This window comes from Scyliorhinus torazame, chromosome 7 (genome assembly GCF_047496885.1).
Source record: "Scyliorhinus torazame isolate Kashiwa2021f chromosome 7, sScyTor2.1, whole genome shotgun sequence".
In the NCBI taxonomy this organism is placed as follows: Eukaryota; Metazoa; Chordata; class Chondrichthyes; order Carcharhiniformes; family Scyliorhinidae; genus Scyliorhinus; species Scyliorhinus torazame.
The window spans coordinates 289780357-289800962 of record NC_092713.1 but is presented as its reverse complement, the minus strand read 5'-3'; the positions used below and the strand labels follow the sequence as shown (position 1 = coordinate 289800962).

Genomic DNA, 20606 nt, shown 5'->3' with positions numbered 1-20606 from the left:
GAGGGGAGATAATCTCCTCGAAGGCACATATTGAAAGGACAGCTTCTTCGTTGCTGTTACCAGACTCCTGAATGACCCCCTTATGGACTGAACTGATCTCGCTATGCTTCACCCGTGCCTGTGTGTTTACATTGTGTATTTATGTATGTCCTATGTTTTTTCATGTATGGAACGATCTGTCTGGACTGTATGCAGAACAATACTTTTCACTGTACCTCAGAACACATGACAATAAATCAAATCCAAAACCAGACTACGAGGGTGGAGTGGCAGAGGCTGGTGGATTCTATCCTCGAGGTGAACCCACTTGCCCCTACCCTGGAGTTGCTGGCAAGCAGGAAAAAGCTGCAGATGCAATTTGAACTGCTGTCAACAGGTAAGGCGGTAGACCAGCTGCGGTGCCCGAAGGGGCTATTCTGTGAATATGGGGTGAAAGCTAGTCATCTGTTAGTCCATCAGCTGGGCTGGCAGGCAGCTTCCCGGGAGGTCACACAGATTAGGGACTCAAATGGCAGTTTGGCTTCCGCCCCGGGCAAAGTCCACGTGGCTTTTGAGACAATCAACAAGAATCTTTATAGATCAACGCCCGTGGAGGAGAGTTCGGACGTGGCCGAATTTTTAGATGGGTTGGCCTTCCCCCTGGTGGAGAAAGAGAGGAGGGAGGAGGTGGAGGCCCCATTAAGTCCCGAGGAGATATTGAAAAATATTGGATCAATGCAAACGGTTAGAGCCCCTACCCTGATGGGTTCCTCATCAAATTCTGCAAGAAGCTTGCAGGTCAGTTGGCTCCATTAATATTGGGCACATTCAACCACTCTTTGTCTAAGAGTTCATTGTCCACTACACTAGCACAGGCTTCTATTTCTCATATCCTGAAGAACAAGGACCGCACAGAATTCTAACAGGATTAGACAGGGTAGATTTGGGGTATTTTCTGTTGAACGGAGGTACAAAACAGCGATGTTCACTGCTTCCAATCTGCTTGCCTCAGCGATTAAATCATTACCCATAGCATTTGAGATCTTTCAATAAGTGGAAGAGAATAAGGTGGGGAGGGAGGGAACATAGGTTGTCTTTCTATAAAGATGACTTGCTCTTTTATGTTATGGATCCAGTCATCACTATGGATGAGATAATGTAGCTACTTAGAGTTTTGGCTCCTTTTCTGGGTATAAGTTAAATCTGGATAAGAGTGAATACTTTCCGGTCAACCCCCCTGGGAGGGGAGCCAATCTGGAGATGTTACCTCTTCGTCTTACCAGATCTAACTTTTATTGTCTGCCTATCCGGGTGGACCATTTTTCGACCTCGCTTCATAAATTGAACTACATTAGTCTGGTGAGTGGGGCAAAAGTGAGATAGCCTCCCCCTATCCTTGGTGGGCAGGGTCCAGACTATTAAAATTACTGTCCTCCCGAGGTTTCTATTTCTTTTTCAGTGTCTCCCCATTTTTCTCCCCAAGTCCATTTTTTGTTAGGGCTAACAAGTTGGTGTCCTCCTTTATTTGGGCAGGCAAGACCCCAAGGATCTGTAGGACATTTCTCCAGAGGGATAGACAGTTGGGGGGGTTTAGTGTTACCCAATTTGCTATTCTATTATTGGGCGGCCAACATCGAGAAGATGTTTGGGTGGGTTAGCGATCGGAGTTCCATATGGGGACGGATGGAGGTGAGTTCTTGTAGGGGCTTTAGCTTGTGTGCCTTGGTAACTGTTTCACTTCTGTTCTCTCCTGTGAGACTTTCTTTGAACCCAGCGGTGGTGTCCGCCCTGAGGATATGGAAGCAAGTTAGACTACATTTTAAGCTTAGCTTCATGTTATTGTTGGCCCCTGTCTGTGGTAACCACCTTTTTTTGTTTTAATAAATTTAGAGTACCCAATTCATTTTTTCAAATAAGGGGCAATTTAGTGTGGCCAATTCATCTTACCCTGCATATCTTTGGGTTGTGGGGGCGAAACCCACGCAAACACCGGGAGAATGTGCAAACTCCACACGGACAGTGACCCGAGCCGGGATCGAACCTGGGACCTCGGCGCCGTGAGGCAGCAACGCTAACCATTGCGCCACCATGCTGCCCCATATGGTAACCATCTTTGAGTGCCATCAAGTTTAGACTCAACATTTTGGTCATGGGAGGGGAAGGGCCTTAATAGGTTTGGGGACTTGTTCGTGCAGGGGCAGTTTGCCAATTTTGTGGAGCTAATGGTAAAGTTTCAACTCTCTGGGATAAACTTGTTTCGATACTTCCAGATTCGTAACTTTTGCGAAAGACTTTTCCCTCATTTCCCTTGTCAGCATCTCCCTCCTTGTTGACGAGGATTCTGTATTTAGCTGGCTCTGGTGAGGGGAGTATTTCAGGTATCTATTGCCAGATCTTGTGAGCAGAGTCGGCCCCAGAGAATGAGGTGAAGGAAAAGTGGGAGGTGGAATTGGGACCTTTTTTGGACAAGGATGTGTGGAGTGAGGTCCTTTTGCAGAGTAAACTCCACGTCCTCCTTCGCGCGGCTCAGCTTGATCCAGTTTAAAGTGGTACACGGGGCTCATCTGGCCAAGGCTAGGATGAGTGGTTTCTTTTCAGGATTGGGGGCATGTGTGATCGGTGTTCTCAAGAGCCGGCTAATCACACTCATATGCTCTGGGTGTGTCCCAAGTTGTTAAGCTTTTGGGCCTCCTTCTTTAGCACCATGTCAGTCATTCTTAATGTCGAACTGGAGCCTTGTCCTTGGTAGCCATTTTCAGGGTATTGGACTCGCCACTGCTGCAGCGGTGAAGGTGGGCGTTCTCGCCTTTGCCTCATTAATAGCCAGGAGGTGAGTTCTGCTTGGGTGGAGGTCTCCTATTCTGCACATGGCTTGGCCTGGTTGGGTGACCTCATGGATTTTTTGCATTTGGAGAAGGTCGAATACACCATCAGGAGGTTGGATTAGGGCTTCTCTCTGAGATGGCAGCTATTCATTTCCTTTTGTAAAGATTTAGCCACCATCAATTATTACGCGGGGGGGGGGGTAAGTTTTTTACGGATGTAATGTGTTGTTTTGGATGTGATCTATACTGTTGGCTGTGTTTCTTTTATATTGGAACTTGCAACATCCGTTTTTATATGATTATATTGTTAAAAATGAAAAATCTTCAATAAAAATATATTTTAAAAAAAATAATGTTATCAAGGCACTTACACAGCAATGACCTGCTCACGGACGCTCAGTTTGTGTTCCGCCAGGGTCACTCAGTTCCTGATCTCTTTACAGTGGTGGTTCAAACATGGACAAAACACCTGAATGCCTGAGATGAGAGTGACTGCCCTTGGTATCAAGGCAACATTTTACTGAGTGTACATCAAGAAGCCACAGCAAAAATGGAGTCAATAGGAATCAGAGGGATAAACCCTCTGCTGGTTAGAGTCATACCTGGCACAAAGGAAGATGGTTCTGATGGTTGTAGGTCAATGATGTCAGTTTTAGGACATCACTGCAGGAATTCCTCAGGGTAGTGTTCCCTCCCCAACTATCTCCAGTTGCTTCATCAATGACCTTCCTTCCAACATAAGGTCAAAAAAAGGGATGTTCATTGATGACTGCACAATGTTCAGCACCATTTATGACTCTTCAGGTCCTGAAGCAGTCCATGTAAAAATGCAACAAGACCTGGGCGATATCCAGACTTGGGCTGGCAAGTAGTAAGTAACATTTGCACCACGGGTAACTCACCAAGGCTCCTTAGGCAGTAATTTCCAAACCCATGACCGCTACCATCCAGAAGAACAAGCGACAGCAGATCCTTTTCATTTCATTTCATTTCATTTCATGGGAACACCAGACCTGGAGTTTCTTCTGCAAGGCACTCACCATCCTGACATGGAAACATATCACCATTCCTTCACTGACGCTCGGTCAAAACCCTGGAATTTCCTCTCTTACAGCACTGTAATTGTACCTACACCTCAGTGACTGCAGTGGTTCAAGAAGGCAGTGCACTGCCACCTTCTCAAGGGCAACTAGGCATGGGCAATAAAATTGCTGGTCTAGCCTTTGATGCCCACATCCTGTCAATAACATTTTAAAAAACATTGTGCAATCATCAGCAAACATTCTGGCCTTATGATGGAGGGAAAGTCATTGATGAAGCAGCTGAAGATGTTTAGGCTGAGAACACCACCCTGAGAGACTCCTGAAGTGATGTCCCAGGATGGCGAAGATTGGCCTCCCACAACCACAACCATCTTTCTTTATGCTATAACTAAGTATGACCACAACCAGTGAGAGTTTTCCTCTGATTTCCAAATACTTTAATTTTGATAGGGCTTCATGTCACATTTGGACAAATGCTGCCTTGAAGTCAGGGCAATCTTTCTCACTTCAGCTCGTTGCTCTATGTATGAACCAAAGCTGGAATGGGAACTGCAGCTGAGTGGCCCAAGCAGAACCCAAATTGAGTATCAGTGAACAACTAGTCGCTGAGTTGGCACCTCATGGTTCCTGGTACTCCTCCTGACATGCTCTCTATATTCCTCATTGAACCAGGTTTGGTCCCATGGCTTTATAGTAACAAGAGTGAGCGATATGCCGGGCCTTATGACCACCGGGCTCCAGATTTGAGGACAAATTTATTCTCTCAGAGAGTGATGACTCTTTGGAATTCTTTACTCCAGAAAGCTGTGGAGGCGGAGTCCTTGAAATTTTCAAGGCTGCGATCGCTAGCTTTTTAATCAGTAGGGGATTTGAGGGTTAGAGAGAGAGAGCAGGAAAGTGAACATGGTGCATGTTAGGTCAGCCATTTAACAAGACCATGGCTGACCTAACATTCACCATGTCCACCTTCCCACTCTCTCTCTGTAGAGTGTTAGGTCAGTCATGGTCTTATTAAATGGCTGACCAGGCTCGAAGGGCTGAATGGCCTACTCCTGTTCCTATTTCTTATGGTGTTATGAGGTGGTAGATTGTGGTTGAATATAATTCTGCTGCCGTTGATGACCCGCAGCACCTCATGAATGCCCAGATTTGAGTTGCTGGATCTGTTCTGATTCCAACCCATTTAACATGGTGGTACTCCCACACTAAACGATGGAGGGTATCCTCAATGTGGCGAAGGAACTTGGTATCCTCAAGGACTGTGTGGCGGTAACTCAGACCAATATTGTCCTGGACAGTTGCCTCTGTGACAAATAAATTTGTGAGAACATGTTCAAGTAGGTTTTTCCTTCTTGTTGGTTCTCTCAATATCTGCTGCAGGGCCATTTTAGCCTTTTTCACCTTGCATACTCCCAAGATATGAGGAGTCAAAGAGGGGTGGAGATGAAGCCACTTGACCCCACCCCACCTGAAAAAAACATGCAATTCAATCTCTTACTTCTATATCATAAACAATTGACAATAAACATACAACATGCACTCATTTACCACTAATACAATAACTATGATCTGCTCTCACTCACACTAGCTTTCTTACAGTCTTTCCCCTAGCCTTCTCCTCAACACTCTCCCAGAAGGTTTAGCATCGGTGCCTTATATAGTTCTGCATCTAGCTCCCTCTATTGGTTGATTCAGACATAACATTAACCCTTGCAGTTCTGTACATTTCTCATAATGTCACACCCGGCAGGTTAACAATAAACAAATATTTCAGATAGGCAAGTCGATCTACGCAAGATTTCAAAGCCAACTGGTAGGATGAGTTACTTACCGTCTTACTCACATACGAAGTACTGGTGTTTATGCACTGAAGTCCCTCGCTATTGCAGCAGCCTCCACATCTGTGGATAGACACACAGGGAGGTTTGTAGAACTTGTTTGTTGCAGTCCCAAGCTCCTTCCCCACATCCAAGCACACTTCTCTAGGCTTACACTGAGTCTTTTCCCATTCAAGTTCAACATCTGTCAAATGATTTAGTTTAGTTATTAGTTGCTTATTGAAACATGCATTTAAATAAAGGATACTTACAACAGCAGATAGCTTGAACGATTTAGATCTTTCACGGGGAAAGGCAAAGGATAGTTAAAAAAAAGGCTTGCCAAGTTATACTTCAATTGGCTTTTAAAATGTCTTCCAAAACGGTTCAGCTTGCCACAGTCCCGCACCAGGTTTGACATACTTTTATGACATAATTTGTCCCATTACATCTCTACGGTGTGGTGCACCTTAAAACTGTTACTTAAACACAAGTTGTTGCTTTTGTTTGAAAAACCTCCAGACATCATTTATTAGCGCAGACATAATTGAACACATTGAGTCTTTGGGTGTCATTGCAAACAGAATTGATTCTAAAATACTGCCTTCCCACCATTGCAGTTCTTTCCATTTTTATGATAGTAATAATAATCTTTATTATTGTCACAAGTAGGCTTACATTAACACTGCAATGAAGGCCGGGTGCGGCGATGACCAGCTGAGTCGCACGTTTCGGCAGCTCCCTGTGAAACGGACTTTTGGGCTCTTGATAGGAGCCCCAACGGCAATTTTAACGGCTGAAAACACCGTGCGGTAAGCCAGAAGGGTGTTCCCCCTGGACACGGATGGAAAAAGGAGAGGAAAGTGGCCGGATTGCAGCGGATCCTTTGGAACAACGGCAAGGAAGGCAAGCAGAAACCAAGATGGCGTCGGAAGGTGGCAGTTTCATATGGGGCCCTGAACAACAAGAGTTTTTGAAACGCTGCGTGGAGGAGATAAAAAAGGAAATGAAGAAAGAGTTGTTGGCCCCGATATTACAGGCGATTGAAGGGCTGAAAGAGGAACAAAAGACCCAGGAGCAGGAGCTTCGGGTCGTGAAGGCGAAAGCAGCAGAGAATGAAAACGACATACAGGGCCTGGTGGTGAAGTCGGAGATACAGGAGGCACACCAGAAACGATCTGTGGAGAGGTTGGAGGCACTGGAAAATAACGCAAGGAGGAACAACTTGAGGATTCTTGGCCTTCCTGAAGGTGTGGAGGGGGCGGACGTCGGGGCATATGTGAGCACGATGCTGCACTCGTTAATGGGAGTGGAGGCCCCGACGGGTCCGTTGGAGGTGGAGGGAGCATACCGAGTTATGGTGCGAGGACCGAGAGCAGGAGAAACTCCCAGAGCCATAGTGGTGAGATTTCTCCGTTTTAAGGATAGAGAAATGGTCCTTAGATGGGCGAAGAAAACTCGGTGTAGTAAATGGGAGAACGCGGTGATCCGCGTCTATCAAGATTGGAGTGCGGAGGTGGCGAGAAGGAGGGCGAGCTTTAATCGGGCCAAAGCGGTACTTCACAAAAAAAGATAAAGTTTGGAATGCTGCAACCGGCAAGACTGTGGGTCACATATCAAGGGAGGCACCACTACTTTGAGACGGCGGATGAAGCGTGGACTTTTATTGTAGAAGAAAAATTGGAATGATTGGACTACGAAAATGAACGTTTGGACAAAGTGGTGGGACGAGTGGGGGGGGGGGGGGGCGAAGAGGGATTGTATGATTAATCCTGCGGTATGGTAACTTTTCTTTCTCCCACAGGTGGTGATGGGGGGAGGTGGGGAGGGAGAGGAGATGGGGCGTTGGCCATGGGAGGCGGGGCCGAGGGAGAGGCGCGGGCTTGGTTCCCGCGCTTTGATAATTATGGCGGGAATAGAGAAGCAGGAAGGAGGGGGCGCCGCACGGGGCGAGCCGTGATCACGGGGGGAAGCCGAGGTCAGCCAGAGTTTGCTGACTTCTGGGAGCAACATGGGGGGAGTAATTACGCTAGCGGGGGGGGGGGGGGGGGAGGGGGGAATTACGGGGTTGCTGCTGCTGGGGAAAGGGGGGAGTGGGTGCGGGAAAGGATGGGCGGGGGGGCACGGTCTGGGAGAAATACAGCCGCGTGGGAACTGGGCGAGAAGCTGGAAAAAGATGATGGCTAACCGGCAAGGGGGGGGGGGTGGGAAGCCCCCCAACCCGGCTGATCACGTGGAACGTGAGGGGGCTTAACGGGCCGATAAAGAGGGCACGAGTACTCGCACACCTTAAGAAACTTAAAGCAGATGTGGTCATGTTACAGGAAACGCACCTGAAACTGATAGATCAGGTTAGGCTGCGCAAAGGATGGGTAGGGCAGGTGTTCCATTCGGGGCTGGATGCGAAAAACAGGGGGGTGGCTATATTAGTGGGGAAGCGGGTAATGTTCGAGGCAAAGACTATAGTGGCGGATAACGGGGGCAGATACGTGATGGTGAGTGGCAAATTACAGGGAGAGATGGTGGTGTTGGTAAACGTGTATGCCCCGAATTGGGACGATGCCAATTTTATGAGGCGAATGCTAGGACGCATCCCAGACCTAGAGACCGGAAAGCTGATAATGGGGGGAGACTTTAACACGGTGTTGGAACCAAGGCTGGATAGGTCGAAGTCCAGGACTGGTAGGAGGCCGGCAGCAGCCAAGGTGCTTAAGGATTTTATGGAGCAGATGGGAGGGGTGGACCCGTGGAGATTCAGTAGACCTAGGAGTAAGAAGTTCTCGTTTTTCTCCTATGTCCATAAAGTCTATTCACGCATAGACTTTTTTGTGTTGGGTAGGGCATTGATCCCGAGGGTGAGGGGAACGGAATATACGGCTATAGCCATTTCGGATCATGCCCCACACTGGGTAGACTTGGAGATAGGGGAGGAAACAAGAGGGCGTCCACCCTGGAGAATGGATATGGGACTAATGGCGGATGAGGGGGTGTGCTTAAGGGTGAGGGGATGCATTGAAAAGTACTTGGAACTTAATGACAATGGGGAGGTTCAGGTGGGAGTGGTCTGGGAGGCGTTGAAGGCGGTGGTTAGGGGGGAGCTGATATCAATAAGGACACATAAAGGGAAGCAGGAGAGTAAGGAACGGGAGCGGTTGTTGCAAGAACTTTTGAGGGTGGACAGACAGTATGCGGAAGCACCGGAGGAGGGACTGTATAGGGAAAGGCAAAGGCTGCATGTGGAATTTGACTTGCTGACCACAGGCACTGCAGAGGCACAATGGAGGAAGGCGCAGGGTGTACAGTATGAATATGGAGAGAAGGCGAGCAGATTGCTGGCACACCAATTGAGGAAAAGGGGAGCAGCGAGGGAAATAGGGGGGGTGAGAGACGAAGATGGAGAGACGGAGCGGGGAGCGGAGAGAGTGAATGAAGTGTTTAAGACATTTTATAAAAAATTGTATGAAGCTCAACCCCCGGATGGGAGGGAGAGAATGATGGAGTTTTTGGATCGGCTGGAAATTCCCAAGGTGGAAAGCAGGAAAGGATGGGATTGGGAGCACAGATCACGGTAGAAAAAGTGGTGAAAGGAATTAGGAACATGCAGACGGGAAAGGCCCCGGGACCGGACGGATTCCCAGTTGAATTTTACAAAAAATATTTGGACTTGCTCGCCCCGCTACTGACGAGGACCTTCAACGAGGCAAAGGAAAGGGGACAACTGCCCCCGACTATGTCAGAAGCAACGATATCGCTTCTTTTAAAGAAGGAAAAGGATCCGCTACAATGCGGGTCCTACAGACCAATCTCCCTCCTCAATGTAGATGCCAAGGTCTTGGCCAAGGTAATGGCAATGAGAATAGAGGAATGTGTCCCGGGGGTGGTTCATGAGGACCAAACTGGGTTTGTGAAGGGGAGACAGCTGAACACGAACATACGGAGGTTGTTAGGGGTAATGATGATGGCCCCACCAGAGGGTGAAACGGAGATAGTAGTGGCGATGGATGCCGAGAAAGCATTTGATAGAGTGGAGTGGGATTATCTGTGGGAGGTGTTGAGGAGATTTGGGTTCGGAGAGGGGTATGTTAGATGGGTGCAGCTGTTGTATAGGGCCCCAGTGGCGAGTGTGGTCACGAATGGACGGGGATCGGCATATTTTCGGCTCCATAGAGGGACTAGGCAGGGATGTCCTCTGTCCCCATTACTGTTTGCACTGGCGATTGAGCCCCTGGCGATAGCGCTGAGAGGTTCCAAGGGATGGAGGGGAATACTTAGGGGAGGAGAAGAACACCGGGTATCTTTATATGCGGATGATCTGCTACTATATGTGGCGGATCCAGCGGAGGGGATGCCAGAAATAATGCGGATACTTGGGGAGTTTGGGGATTTTTCAGGGTATAAATTGAACATGGGAAAGAGTGAGCTGTTTGTGGTGCATCCAGGGGAGCAGAGTAGAGAAATAGAAGACCTACCGTTGAGGAAGGTAACAAGAGACTTTCGTTACCTGGGGATCCAGATAGCTAAGAATTGGGGCACATTGCACAGGCTAAATTTGACGCGGTTGGTGGAACAGATGGAGGAAGATTTCAAGAGATGGGATATGGTAGCATTGTCAATGGCAGGGAGGGTGCAGGCAGTTAAGATGGTGGTCCTCCCGAGATTCCTTTTTGTGTTTCAGTGTCTCCCGGTGGTGATCACGAAGGCTTTTTTCAAAAGGATAGAAAAGAGTATCATGGGTTTTGTTTGGGCTGGGAAGACTCCGAGAGTGAGGAAGGGATTCTTACAGCGTAGTAGGGATAGGGGGGGGCTGGCACTACCGAGCCTAAGTGAGTATTATTGGGCCGCTAATATTTCAATGGTGAGTAAGTGGATGGGAGAGGAGGAAGGAGCGGCGTGGAAGAGATTAGAGAGGGCGTCCTGTAGGGGGACCAGCCTGCAGGCTATGGTGACAGCCCCATTGCCGTTCTCACCAAGGAACTATACCACGAGTCCGGTGGTGGTAGCTACACTGAAGATTTGGGGACAGTGGAGACGATATAGGGGAAAGACCGGAGCACTGGGGGGGTCCCCGATAAGAAACAACCATAGGTTTGCCCCGGGGGGAATGGATGGGGGATATGGAATGTGGCAAAGAGCAGGTATAACGCAATTGAAAGATCTATTTGTGGATGGGAAGTTTGCGAGTCTGGGAGCGCTGACCGAGAAATATGGGTTGCCCCAAGGGAATGCATTCAGGTACATGCAATTGAGGGCTTTTGCGAGGCAACAGGTGAGGGAATTCCCGCAGCTCCCGACACAAGAGGTGCAGGACAGAGTCATCTCAAAGAAATGGGTGGGGGACGGTAAGGTGTCGGATATATATAGGGAAATGAGAGACGAAGGGGAGACTATGATGGACGAACTAAAAGGGAAATGGGAAGAAGAGCTAGGGGAGGAGATTGAGGAGGGGATGTGGGCAGATGCCCTAAACAGGGTAAACTCGTCGTCCTCGTGCGCCAGGCTAAGCCTGATTCAGTTTAAGGTATTACACAGGGCACATATGACTGGAACACGGCTCAGTAAATTTTTTGGGGTGGAGGATAGGTGTGCGAGGTGCTCGAGAAGCCCAGCGAATCATACCCATATGTTTTGGTCATGCCCGGCACTACAGGGGTTTTGGATGGGGGTGACAAAGGTGCTTTCGAAAGTAGTAGGAGTCCGGGTCGAACCAAGCTGGGGGTTGGCTATATTTGGGGTTGCACAAGAGCCGGGAGTGCAGGAGGCGAAAGAGGCCGATGTTTTGGCCTTTGCGTCCCTAGTAGCCCGGCGCAGAATATTGCTAATGTGGAAAGAAGCCAAGCCCCCGGGGGTGGAGACCTGGATAAATGATATGGCGGGGTTCATAAAGTTAGAGCGGATTAAGTTCGTCCTAAGGGGGTCGGCTCAAGGGTTTACTAGGCGGTGGCAACCGTTCGTCGAATATCTTGCGGAAAGATAGATAGGGGAGAACAAAGAAGGCAGCAGCAGCGGCCCAGGACTTGGGGGGGGGGGGGGGGGGATGGGGGGGGGATGGTGGGCGGGGGGGGGGGGGGCCTGAGACAAGGCAGTTGCCAATTAGGGCTAGTTTTTATTTTTTTGTTATTTAATATTTATTTATTTGTTGTTGTTTTTGTTTAAATTTTAAAAAGGTCATTATTATCTGTATTGTTACAATGTTGTGTAAAGGATGCACAATGTACTGTGTTGGTTGACCAAAAATTTTCAATAAAATATTATTTAAAAAAAAAAACACTGCAATGAAGTTACTGTGAAAAGCCCCTAGTCGCCACATTCCGGTGCCTGTTCGGGTACACAGAGGGAGAATTCAGAAAGTCCAAATCACCTATCAAGTACGTCTTTCGGGACCTGTGGGAGGAAACCGGAGCACCCGGAGGAAACCCACACAAACAGGGGGTGAACGTGCAGACTACGTACAGACAGTAATCCAGCCGGGAATCGAACCTGGGACTCTGGCGCTGTGAAGCAACAGTGCTAACCACTGTGCACTGATACCAGGCATCATTTCCCATCTTTAATGATGGAGAGGTGCTTTGGATGCAGCCGTTAGTTGGTCCTCATCTTTATCCATCTGTCAGAATTGTCCTGGACAATAACAACATGTCTTAGCTAATATGAACATATGAATAAGGAGCAAGAGTAGGTCACCCTGCCCCTAAAGCCTGCTCCACCATTCAATAAGATCATGGCTGATCTGATTTGGACATCAACTTCATATTCCTGGATATCTCTGATAACCTTCCGCCCCCTTAAAGATATTCAAGGACTCTGCCTCAACCAATTTTTGAGGAAGAGAATTCCAAAGTCTCACAAAATCAGAGAGAAAAACTTTCCTCATTGCTATATAAATGGGTGACCCTTGCTTTGACCCACAGTTCCAGATTCTTCCACAAGAGGAAACATCCTTTCTACGTGCACCCTGTCAAGTCCCCTCAGGAACTTATATATTTCAATCAAGTCACCTCTTACACTTCTAAACTCCAGCAGATGCAAGCCTAGCCTGGCCAGCCGTTCCTCAAATGACAATTCCGCCCATTCCAGGTATTAATCTAGTAAATCTTCTCTGAATTGCTTCTAATGCATTTACATCTTTCCTCAAATAAGGAGACCAATACTAATTTCATCTCTCCAATCTTATTTGTCCTATGCTAATTTGCACATGGTTTATCATAATTACCTTTGAGGTCCTGCTTCTTAATTTGGCACCAGTTTTCTCATGCTGACTGTGCAGAATCGTTTTCCTCATCCTGCCTTTGACTCTGGTACCTACATGGACCATGACAACTGGATCCTCCCACTGCAAGTTCCTCTCCAACCCTGAGCAGATGCCCCGAACCCTGGCACCGGGCAGGGAACACAGCCATCTGGGCTCTCATTCTTTGCTGCACAGAACAGTGTCAGTACCACTTAATATACTGTCCTCTAATATGTCTACATTCCTGTTTTCTTCCTCTGCTTGAATAGTTTCCGCTAGCATGTTGCCATCGTCAGCCTGTTCATCTACTTTGCAGGCCTTGTTTTCGATGATCTCAAAAGAATGCAACTTGTGTTTATAGAGGTCATCCCTCTGCCTGCATAACCTATTACATAGGCTGCTTCATGGGAAACTGAGGGCAGAGGGAAGGACATGAGCCTGGGTCACAGTATTCAATTTTGCAACGTGTAGAAGCAACAACCCAGTGCGGTATTGGATCAGGAATTGGCCATTTAGCCTTTGAGCCTTTTCCGTCATTCAATGAGACCTCAGCTGATCTGCAACTTAAACCTTCTCTGCTCAGTAAAATTTAAAATCTTTGGTTAACGACAATCTATCAATCTCAAATTTAAAATTAATAATTGACCTAACATCAATTAATGTTTGTGGAAGGCAGTTCTAAACTTCAACCACCTTGCGCGCATGGAAGTGTTTTCTAGTTTTCTAACTTCATTCCTTAGGGTTTGGCTCTACTTGTAAGTCTGCATCTTCCCTGGTGCTAGGTTCCCCAGCACCTGGGAAATTTCCCCAGGGAAAATAGTTTCTCTCGTCTATCCTATTGGTTTTCCTTTGGCCGGTCTTTTCTCTACTAGCTTTAGATGAAGTCCCACTGTCTAACATGTTGCTTTTCGGATGAAACATTAAAACCAGGCTCCGACCTCTCCTCCTCAGAAAGCAGGAAAGATCACACGGCGCTATTTGGATGGAGAGCAGGGGAGTGCCCCCAATATCCAGCCCAATATTTATCCCTCAACAAACACCTGAAATCAAATGATCTGGTCCTTATTCAGTTTGTGGGATCTTGTGTGCAAATTGGAAGCAATAGTTCCTTACTTCAGAAGTATTTGATTGCCTGCAAAACCCAGCCGGGAGATCCTGATGGTTGTATAAACGTGTGAAATATGTGAAAGATTTGCTCAGGTTTCTTGTTCACCTCCTAAACTAACAAATGAAGCATTAGCGTTCCTCACTTCTTATATCTTCATCTTCCCACGACAGGGTAAACGCAGCTGCCTCCTTCCAATCCTGTTCTTCGGCCTCTGTCATCGCACGCTGCACAACGTGGACTTTCCTCTGCAAACAATCCTGGATCTTCCTGTACTCTGGATAGAAAATGTCCATCAACTCCGTGACGCTTGACGCGGACCTCAGCTGGTCCTCCAGTTCGCTGCTGCTGGCCTGGCTCTGGAACAAGGAGCATACAGTGAATCTAATGCAGCAAAAGGGAGGCACAGAGCGGGCTGCCTGTCATGCTGGAGTATCAGCGAAACAAGCCTGCGTTAAAACTGCTGTCGCCAGCTCATCCATTCCTGTTCAACTTTCAGTCTCCCACTGATGTTAAGCCAAACAGATTCATAACCCAGGGTGCACAAAAAACATTTAACATTGGGTAAACAACAAAAAAGAAACAGGGCCAAGCAGCATTAATGGGGACCAGAGACAAGGTGATTTGAGTATGGAACCTTCTGCAAATATTATGAGGGAAGAGAACTTAAAAAGAACAGAATAAAACGAAGGAAAAAATTAAGAGGAAAATAAACAATCACACTCAAAGGAATTCGATAGAATATAAATTATTAAGTGGAGAGGACAAGATCATTAAATGGCAGAAAAGTGTTAGCATGAAACACGAAGAACCATAACAAGAGAAATTTAAAACGCTTGCACGCAGAGAGTGCATGGAAGCTATAAGGAGGCAGCTCTATGGTGGGTAGGAAGGTAGAAAGGGAAACACCAAAAGCTGGTAGGCTCCAGTGATCTGCTAAAACTCAAAATCAGGTCATCATGAAGGATGCCGATCATCCAACCAGCAATATGGGGATGCATTCAACCATGCCTGGTTGAATTCACTCAAGGTCAGTCAACCAACATTAGGCATAACAATGCCCTGTAACTTCCTTTCACATCCCTGACTTAAGTTGATGGTCCGCCACCGACCTGGAAGTGCGGGCGTACGGACATGCCCTCTGGAAGCGCCTGGCATTGAAACCCCCTATCAGTTTTTTTTTAACCGACTTGATTGAATGCACTGCACTGAACCGGCTGAATGAAAGTTAAAGGGACAGCACTTGTCATGATATTCAAGTGACCATCACAGCACATACACACATACATAGTGATGGACAGATCAACGGACCAATTAGCACACACAACACGACAGCCAATCACAGACAAGAAGATACACAGTACAAAACAAGGAACATGACATTTCCTGGGCAGTCCAGCAGGAGACGGCTCAGAGCAAGGACCTCCAAGCCAGACACTCAGACAGTCACCATGTGCTGAGTACCAAGTTTGTTATATAAATAGTTAAAAGAAATAAAACTGCGTTGTACCAATCGCAACCGTGTTGGTTCGCCTGTGTCTCAGAGTACCCAACACATCAGCGCTAACTTGGTCAACTTGCCCCAATGTCAGGCACGTTTTTACACTTATTTATTTGGGCTTTTGATTCTCGGCCTGGGATCACCGAGCAGAGGCAGGAAACATCGGGAGCCATTTTTCTGCTCGGCTAATGTTTTGTATTATTAGTGTTTAGTGTTTATAAATGTGTTTAAAATACAAATAAAATGAAAGGAATATATTATTTTTTTAACATTGGTATGTCATGAGGCTGTTAATTCCATTAGAAAGGTACTTTACTGTATAAAGTGAGTTTGGAGTCACAGAAAGTGAAAGAAAGATTTTTTAACTTTGGTTTGTCGTGAGGATGTTAATTCCATTAAAGGAACAATAATGGATAGAACAGAATGGGTTTGGAGTGTATGTAACGCCAATCACGTGCTACCGAGTATGATTGTCCACCTAAGATTCTCCGTGTTACTGGTCACGGGTTCGGTGGGTCCTTGAGTGACTGATCTTCAATCACTCACTTGATAGGCATTTCCAAAAGGTGGGATCGATCCTTGGACACTTGGTCATGAGTATTTCTTTCTAAGGCTCCTGTTCTGGGCCTCCTTTTGCTGTCGGATGTTCTCGAAAGATTCTGACCCTTTAACCAGGTGGTTCCTCCAAGTAGATGTCTTCTCAGCGAGGGTTTCCCAGGCATTGACGTCTATGTTCCATTCCTTGAGGTAAGCCTTCAGGGTGGCTTTGAAGAGCTTCCTTTGTCCTCCTGTTTTTCAGGATCCTTTCTTGAGCTGGGTGAAGATGATTTTCTTTGCCAGTCGGGTCTCTGACATCCTAAGTATATGGGCAGCCCAGAGTTGGTTTTGGATGATTATGGCCTCATACTGGCGCTATTGACTCCTTCAAGGACACTAATGTTAGCATGCCTGTCCTCCCAGCTGATTCAGAGCTGAAGTACATGTTGATTTTGCAATGTATTTTAAGTTGTGTTGTTCAAGAGTCTCGTTGATGAAATGTTCATCCTTACAAGCCTCAGTGATTACTTCAAATGCATTAACAAAGTTCAATGGCTTAGTTGAAATCTGCAAGCCTCCTGTAGGTTAATATGAACTATCTCTCTGACAGGTATTGCAGAATCCAGTGCATATTCAAAATCTGTAGTCATGCTCCACCTCTACTGGGGCATCACGCTGATAGCTTGGCTTCTTAAAATCCTTGAGTCTTCTTTTAAGGCTTCAACGTAGGTGCAGGGATCATGAGAAGACTCAAGCATCATCTTTGCCTGGCGAGGAAGCAAATCAATTACCCACCCCTAAGTGTGTACAGACAAAGAACATCATATGAAATGATGTCAGAGGAGATGAGTGCCAGGAGACTGCTTCAGCAAAGAAGCAATGCGATGCCTTTGTGAAATGTTGAAGGAAGACCTGAAGCTGAACTCTAACTGCTGCACTGCCTTAACAGTGGAAATGAAACTCATGACAGCACTGAATTTACACCCGGGTCCTTTCAACAAGGCATTAGTGACATTCGTAACATTTCACAGAATGCTGCTAGGACCTACATTCACCAGATAATGAATGCAATTTATTGTAAGGCTTCGGAGCTTATTATCTTTGACATATCCCTTGTGAAGATGAAGGAGAAGTTTATCGCATTTTATAGGATTGCTGGTTTCCCAAGTAATTGGGCTGTCGATGGAACACATATTGCATTGAAGATACCAAGAAACTGTCCCAGGGGTGGTGCACGAAGACCAGACAGGGTTCGTAAAAGGGAGACAATTGAATGTTAACGTGCAACGGCTATTAGGGGTGATAATGATGCCCTCAGTGGAGGGGGAGGCAGAGATAGTGGCGGCAATGGACGCAGAGAAGGCATTTGATAGGGTGGAGTGGGAGTATTTATGGGAAGTGTTAAGGAGGTTTGGGTTTGGGAACGGATTTATTCGCTGGGTTAGACTACTTTATGGGGCACCAACGGCAAGCGTAGTTACAGGTCGACATAGATCGGAGTATTTTCGATTATATAGGGGAACAAGACAGGGATGCCCGCTGTCTCCATTGTTGTTTGCGCTGGCAATTGAACCTCTGGCCATGGCGCTGAGAGACTCCAGGAAATGGAGAGGGGTGACTAGAGGGGGAGAAGAACACCGAGTCTCGTTATACGCGGATGACCAATTGCTATACGTGTCGGACCCAGCGGGGGGGATGATAGAGGTTATGCGAATCTTGAGGAGGTTCGGGGAATTTTCGGGGTATAGGTTAAACATGGGGAAGAGTGAATTATATGTGATACATCCAGGGGACCAGAGTAGAGAGATAGAAGGCTTACCGCTAAGGAAAGTGGAAAGAAACTTCCGATACTTGGGGATTCAGATCGCTAGGAGCTGGGGAACCTTGCACAGACTTAATCTGACACGGCTGGTAGAACAAATGGAGGAGGACTTTAAGAGGTGGGACATGCAGCCTTTATCGCTGGCGGGCAGGGTGCAGGCAATTAAGATGATGGTCCTCCCGAGGTTCTTATTTGTATTTCAATGTCTCCCTATTTTAATCACCAGGACCTTTTTTAATAAAATAGATAGGAGCATTACGAGCTTTTTGTGGGCAGGGAAAGTTCCGAGAGTAAGGAGGGGGTTCCTGCAGCGCAGTAGGGACAGAGGAGGACTGGCACTACCGAACTTGGGAGATTATTATTGGGCCGCCAATGTGGCAATGATACGTAGATGGATGATGGAGGGTGAGGGAGCGGCGTGGAAAAGGCTGGAGAGAAGGTCCTGCAAAGGGACGAGTCTAGAGGCGCTGGTGACGGCGCCGCTACCGTTCTCACCGAAAAAGTACACCACGAACCCGGTGGTGGCGGCAACACTGAACATATGGGGACAGTGGAGGCGACAGAGAGGGGTGCGGGGAGCCCTGGTGGGGTCCCCTATCAGGAACAACCATAGGTTCGCCCCAGGAAGAATGGATGGAGGATTTCAGAGCTGGTACCAGTTGGGAATTAGGAAGGTGGGAGATTTATTCATAGATGGGACTTTTGCGAGCTTGGGAGCACTGGAGGAAAAGTATAAGTTACCCCGGGGGAATTTCTTGAGATATATGCAGGTGAGGGCGTTTACTAGACAACAGGTGAGGGAATTTCCGCGGCTCCCGACACAGGGGATACAGGACAGGGTGCTTTCAGGGGTGTGGGTCGGAGAGGGCAAGGTGTCAGAGATTTATAGAGAGATGAGGGAAGAGGGGGAGGAGTCGGGCGAACTAAAAAGAAAGTGGGAAGAAGAATTAGGGGAGGAGATAGAGGAGGGTATGTGGGCTGATGCCCTAAGCAGGGTAAATTCCTCTTCCTCATGCGCCAGGCTTAGCCTGATTCAATTTAAGGTGCTACATAGAGCACACATAACGGGGGCAAGATTGAGCAGGTTCTTTGGAGTGGAGGACAAATGTGGGAGGTGTGGCGGGAGCCTGGCAAACCATGCACATATGTTTTGGGCGTGCCCGGCACTGGAAGGGTATTGGAAGGGAGTGACGGGAGTGATTTCGCAGGTGGTGAAGGCCCAGGTCAAACCAGGCTGGGGGTTAGCTCTATTTGGAGTTGCGGAAGAGCCGGGAGTGCAGGAGGCGAAAGAGGCCGATGTCATGGCCTTTGCGTCCCTCGTAGCCCGGCGCAGGATCCTACTCATGTGGAAGGAGGCGAAACCACCCGGACTGGAGGCCTGGGTAAACGATATGGCGGGGTTTATTAAACTGAAGCAGATAAAGTTTGCCCTGAGAGGATCGGCTCAAGGGTTCACCAGGCGGTGACAGCCATTTCTCGACTACCTAGGGGAACGTTAGAGGGAAGACGGATGACCAGCAGCAGCAACCCAGGGGGGAGGTGGGGGGGGGGAGGGGGGGAGGCAGTTGAGTATAGGTCAATCGAGTACGAGGTTTTGTTACTTGTATATTATTACTACTATTATTATTGTTAAAAAGTTAAAAAATTTCTGTTTTGTTACTGTTATCGTTTCGCTTGTTTTGTAAGCGGGAAAAATGTTGCTCAGGGAAAAAAAATTTCAATAAAATATATTTTTAAAAAAAGAAGATACCAAGAAACTACACTATTTTATTCATCAACAGGAAGGGGTTCTATTCTTTAAATTTGATGGATAGTGTGTGATGCACAAATGAGGATCCTCACTGTAAATGCAAACAACTAGGGAAATGTCCATGACTCATTTGTCCTTGCAAGCTCAATGTTACACCGGCCCATAACAACAACACGAGGAAGTAAAGGGTGGATACTGGGCAATAAGAGATATCTAATGAGAACATGGTTTATGACACCATTCTGGAGCACCAACAATGAAGCAAAGGAACGATAGAACCGTGTGCATTTGGCAACATGTCAGGTAGTGGAGAGGGCAATTGGTGTTTTGAAATCATGTTTTCAATGTCTGGATAGTTCAGGGGGCAGGTTACAGTACGCACCAGAGATAGTCACAAAGATGGTTGTGTGTTGTGCATGGCACAACTTTGCCATTCAGCAGTGACTGAGCATTCACCTGGAAGATCACTTGCCAGCAGAAATGGATGAGCTGGAGGAAGGTGATATGCACCCTAATGTGGACATACCTCCCGGTAAAGGTGTGCAAGCCCAGCCTCCAGGTGACTCAAGGGTCATTCCAGATTACCTGGCAGCTGCTGCTTTCGGACATTGAGCTTGTAAAATTGACAATTGATATGTCAAAACCCTCCCTCCCTTCCCCTTTACTAATAGACAGAACTGTTGTGCTTATGTGCTAAAATATATTTTATTGACCGTTGGGTTTAAGCGAGAAAATATATTTTACTGCAAGAAATTTGTAAAAGTTGAGGTATTTTATGTCATTGTTCAGTTGATAAAGTTAAATGTTAAGTTAAATGTTAGTTAACTGGTTTCAAAGTTTGGTATTTATAACATTATTTTTGTTAATAAATGTTTTCCATTGAACTGAAAGATCAATACACGACATTTAATTGTGAGATAATTATAAATGAATAAGATAATTGAAGTAAACAAGGCAGAGACATAATAACAAAGATAACACAGTGACACACTGGTTAAC

General features: G+C 46.9%; 1 protein-coding gene across 1 annotated transcript in view; it reads right to left on the bottom strand.

Moving 5' to 3' along the window:
* The window catches only part of LOC140427084 (vascular endothelial growth factor C-like), a 150462-nt gene that overhangs the window by 38213 nt on the left and 91643 nt on the right, over positions 1-20606 (bottom strand). The window contains exons 2-3 of the mRNA XM_072512587.1: positions 14143-14356; positions 5679-5869 (exon numbers count right to left, since the gene is read on the bottom strand). Of these exons, the coding sequence (XP_072368688.1) occupies positions 5679-5869; positions 14143-14356 (405 nt within the window). The remainder of the gene's footprint in view (positions 1-5678; positions 5870-14142; positions 14357-20606) is intronic.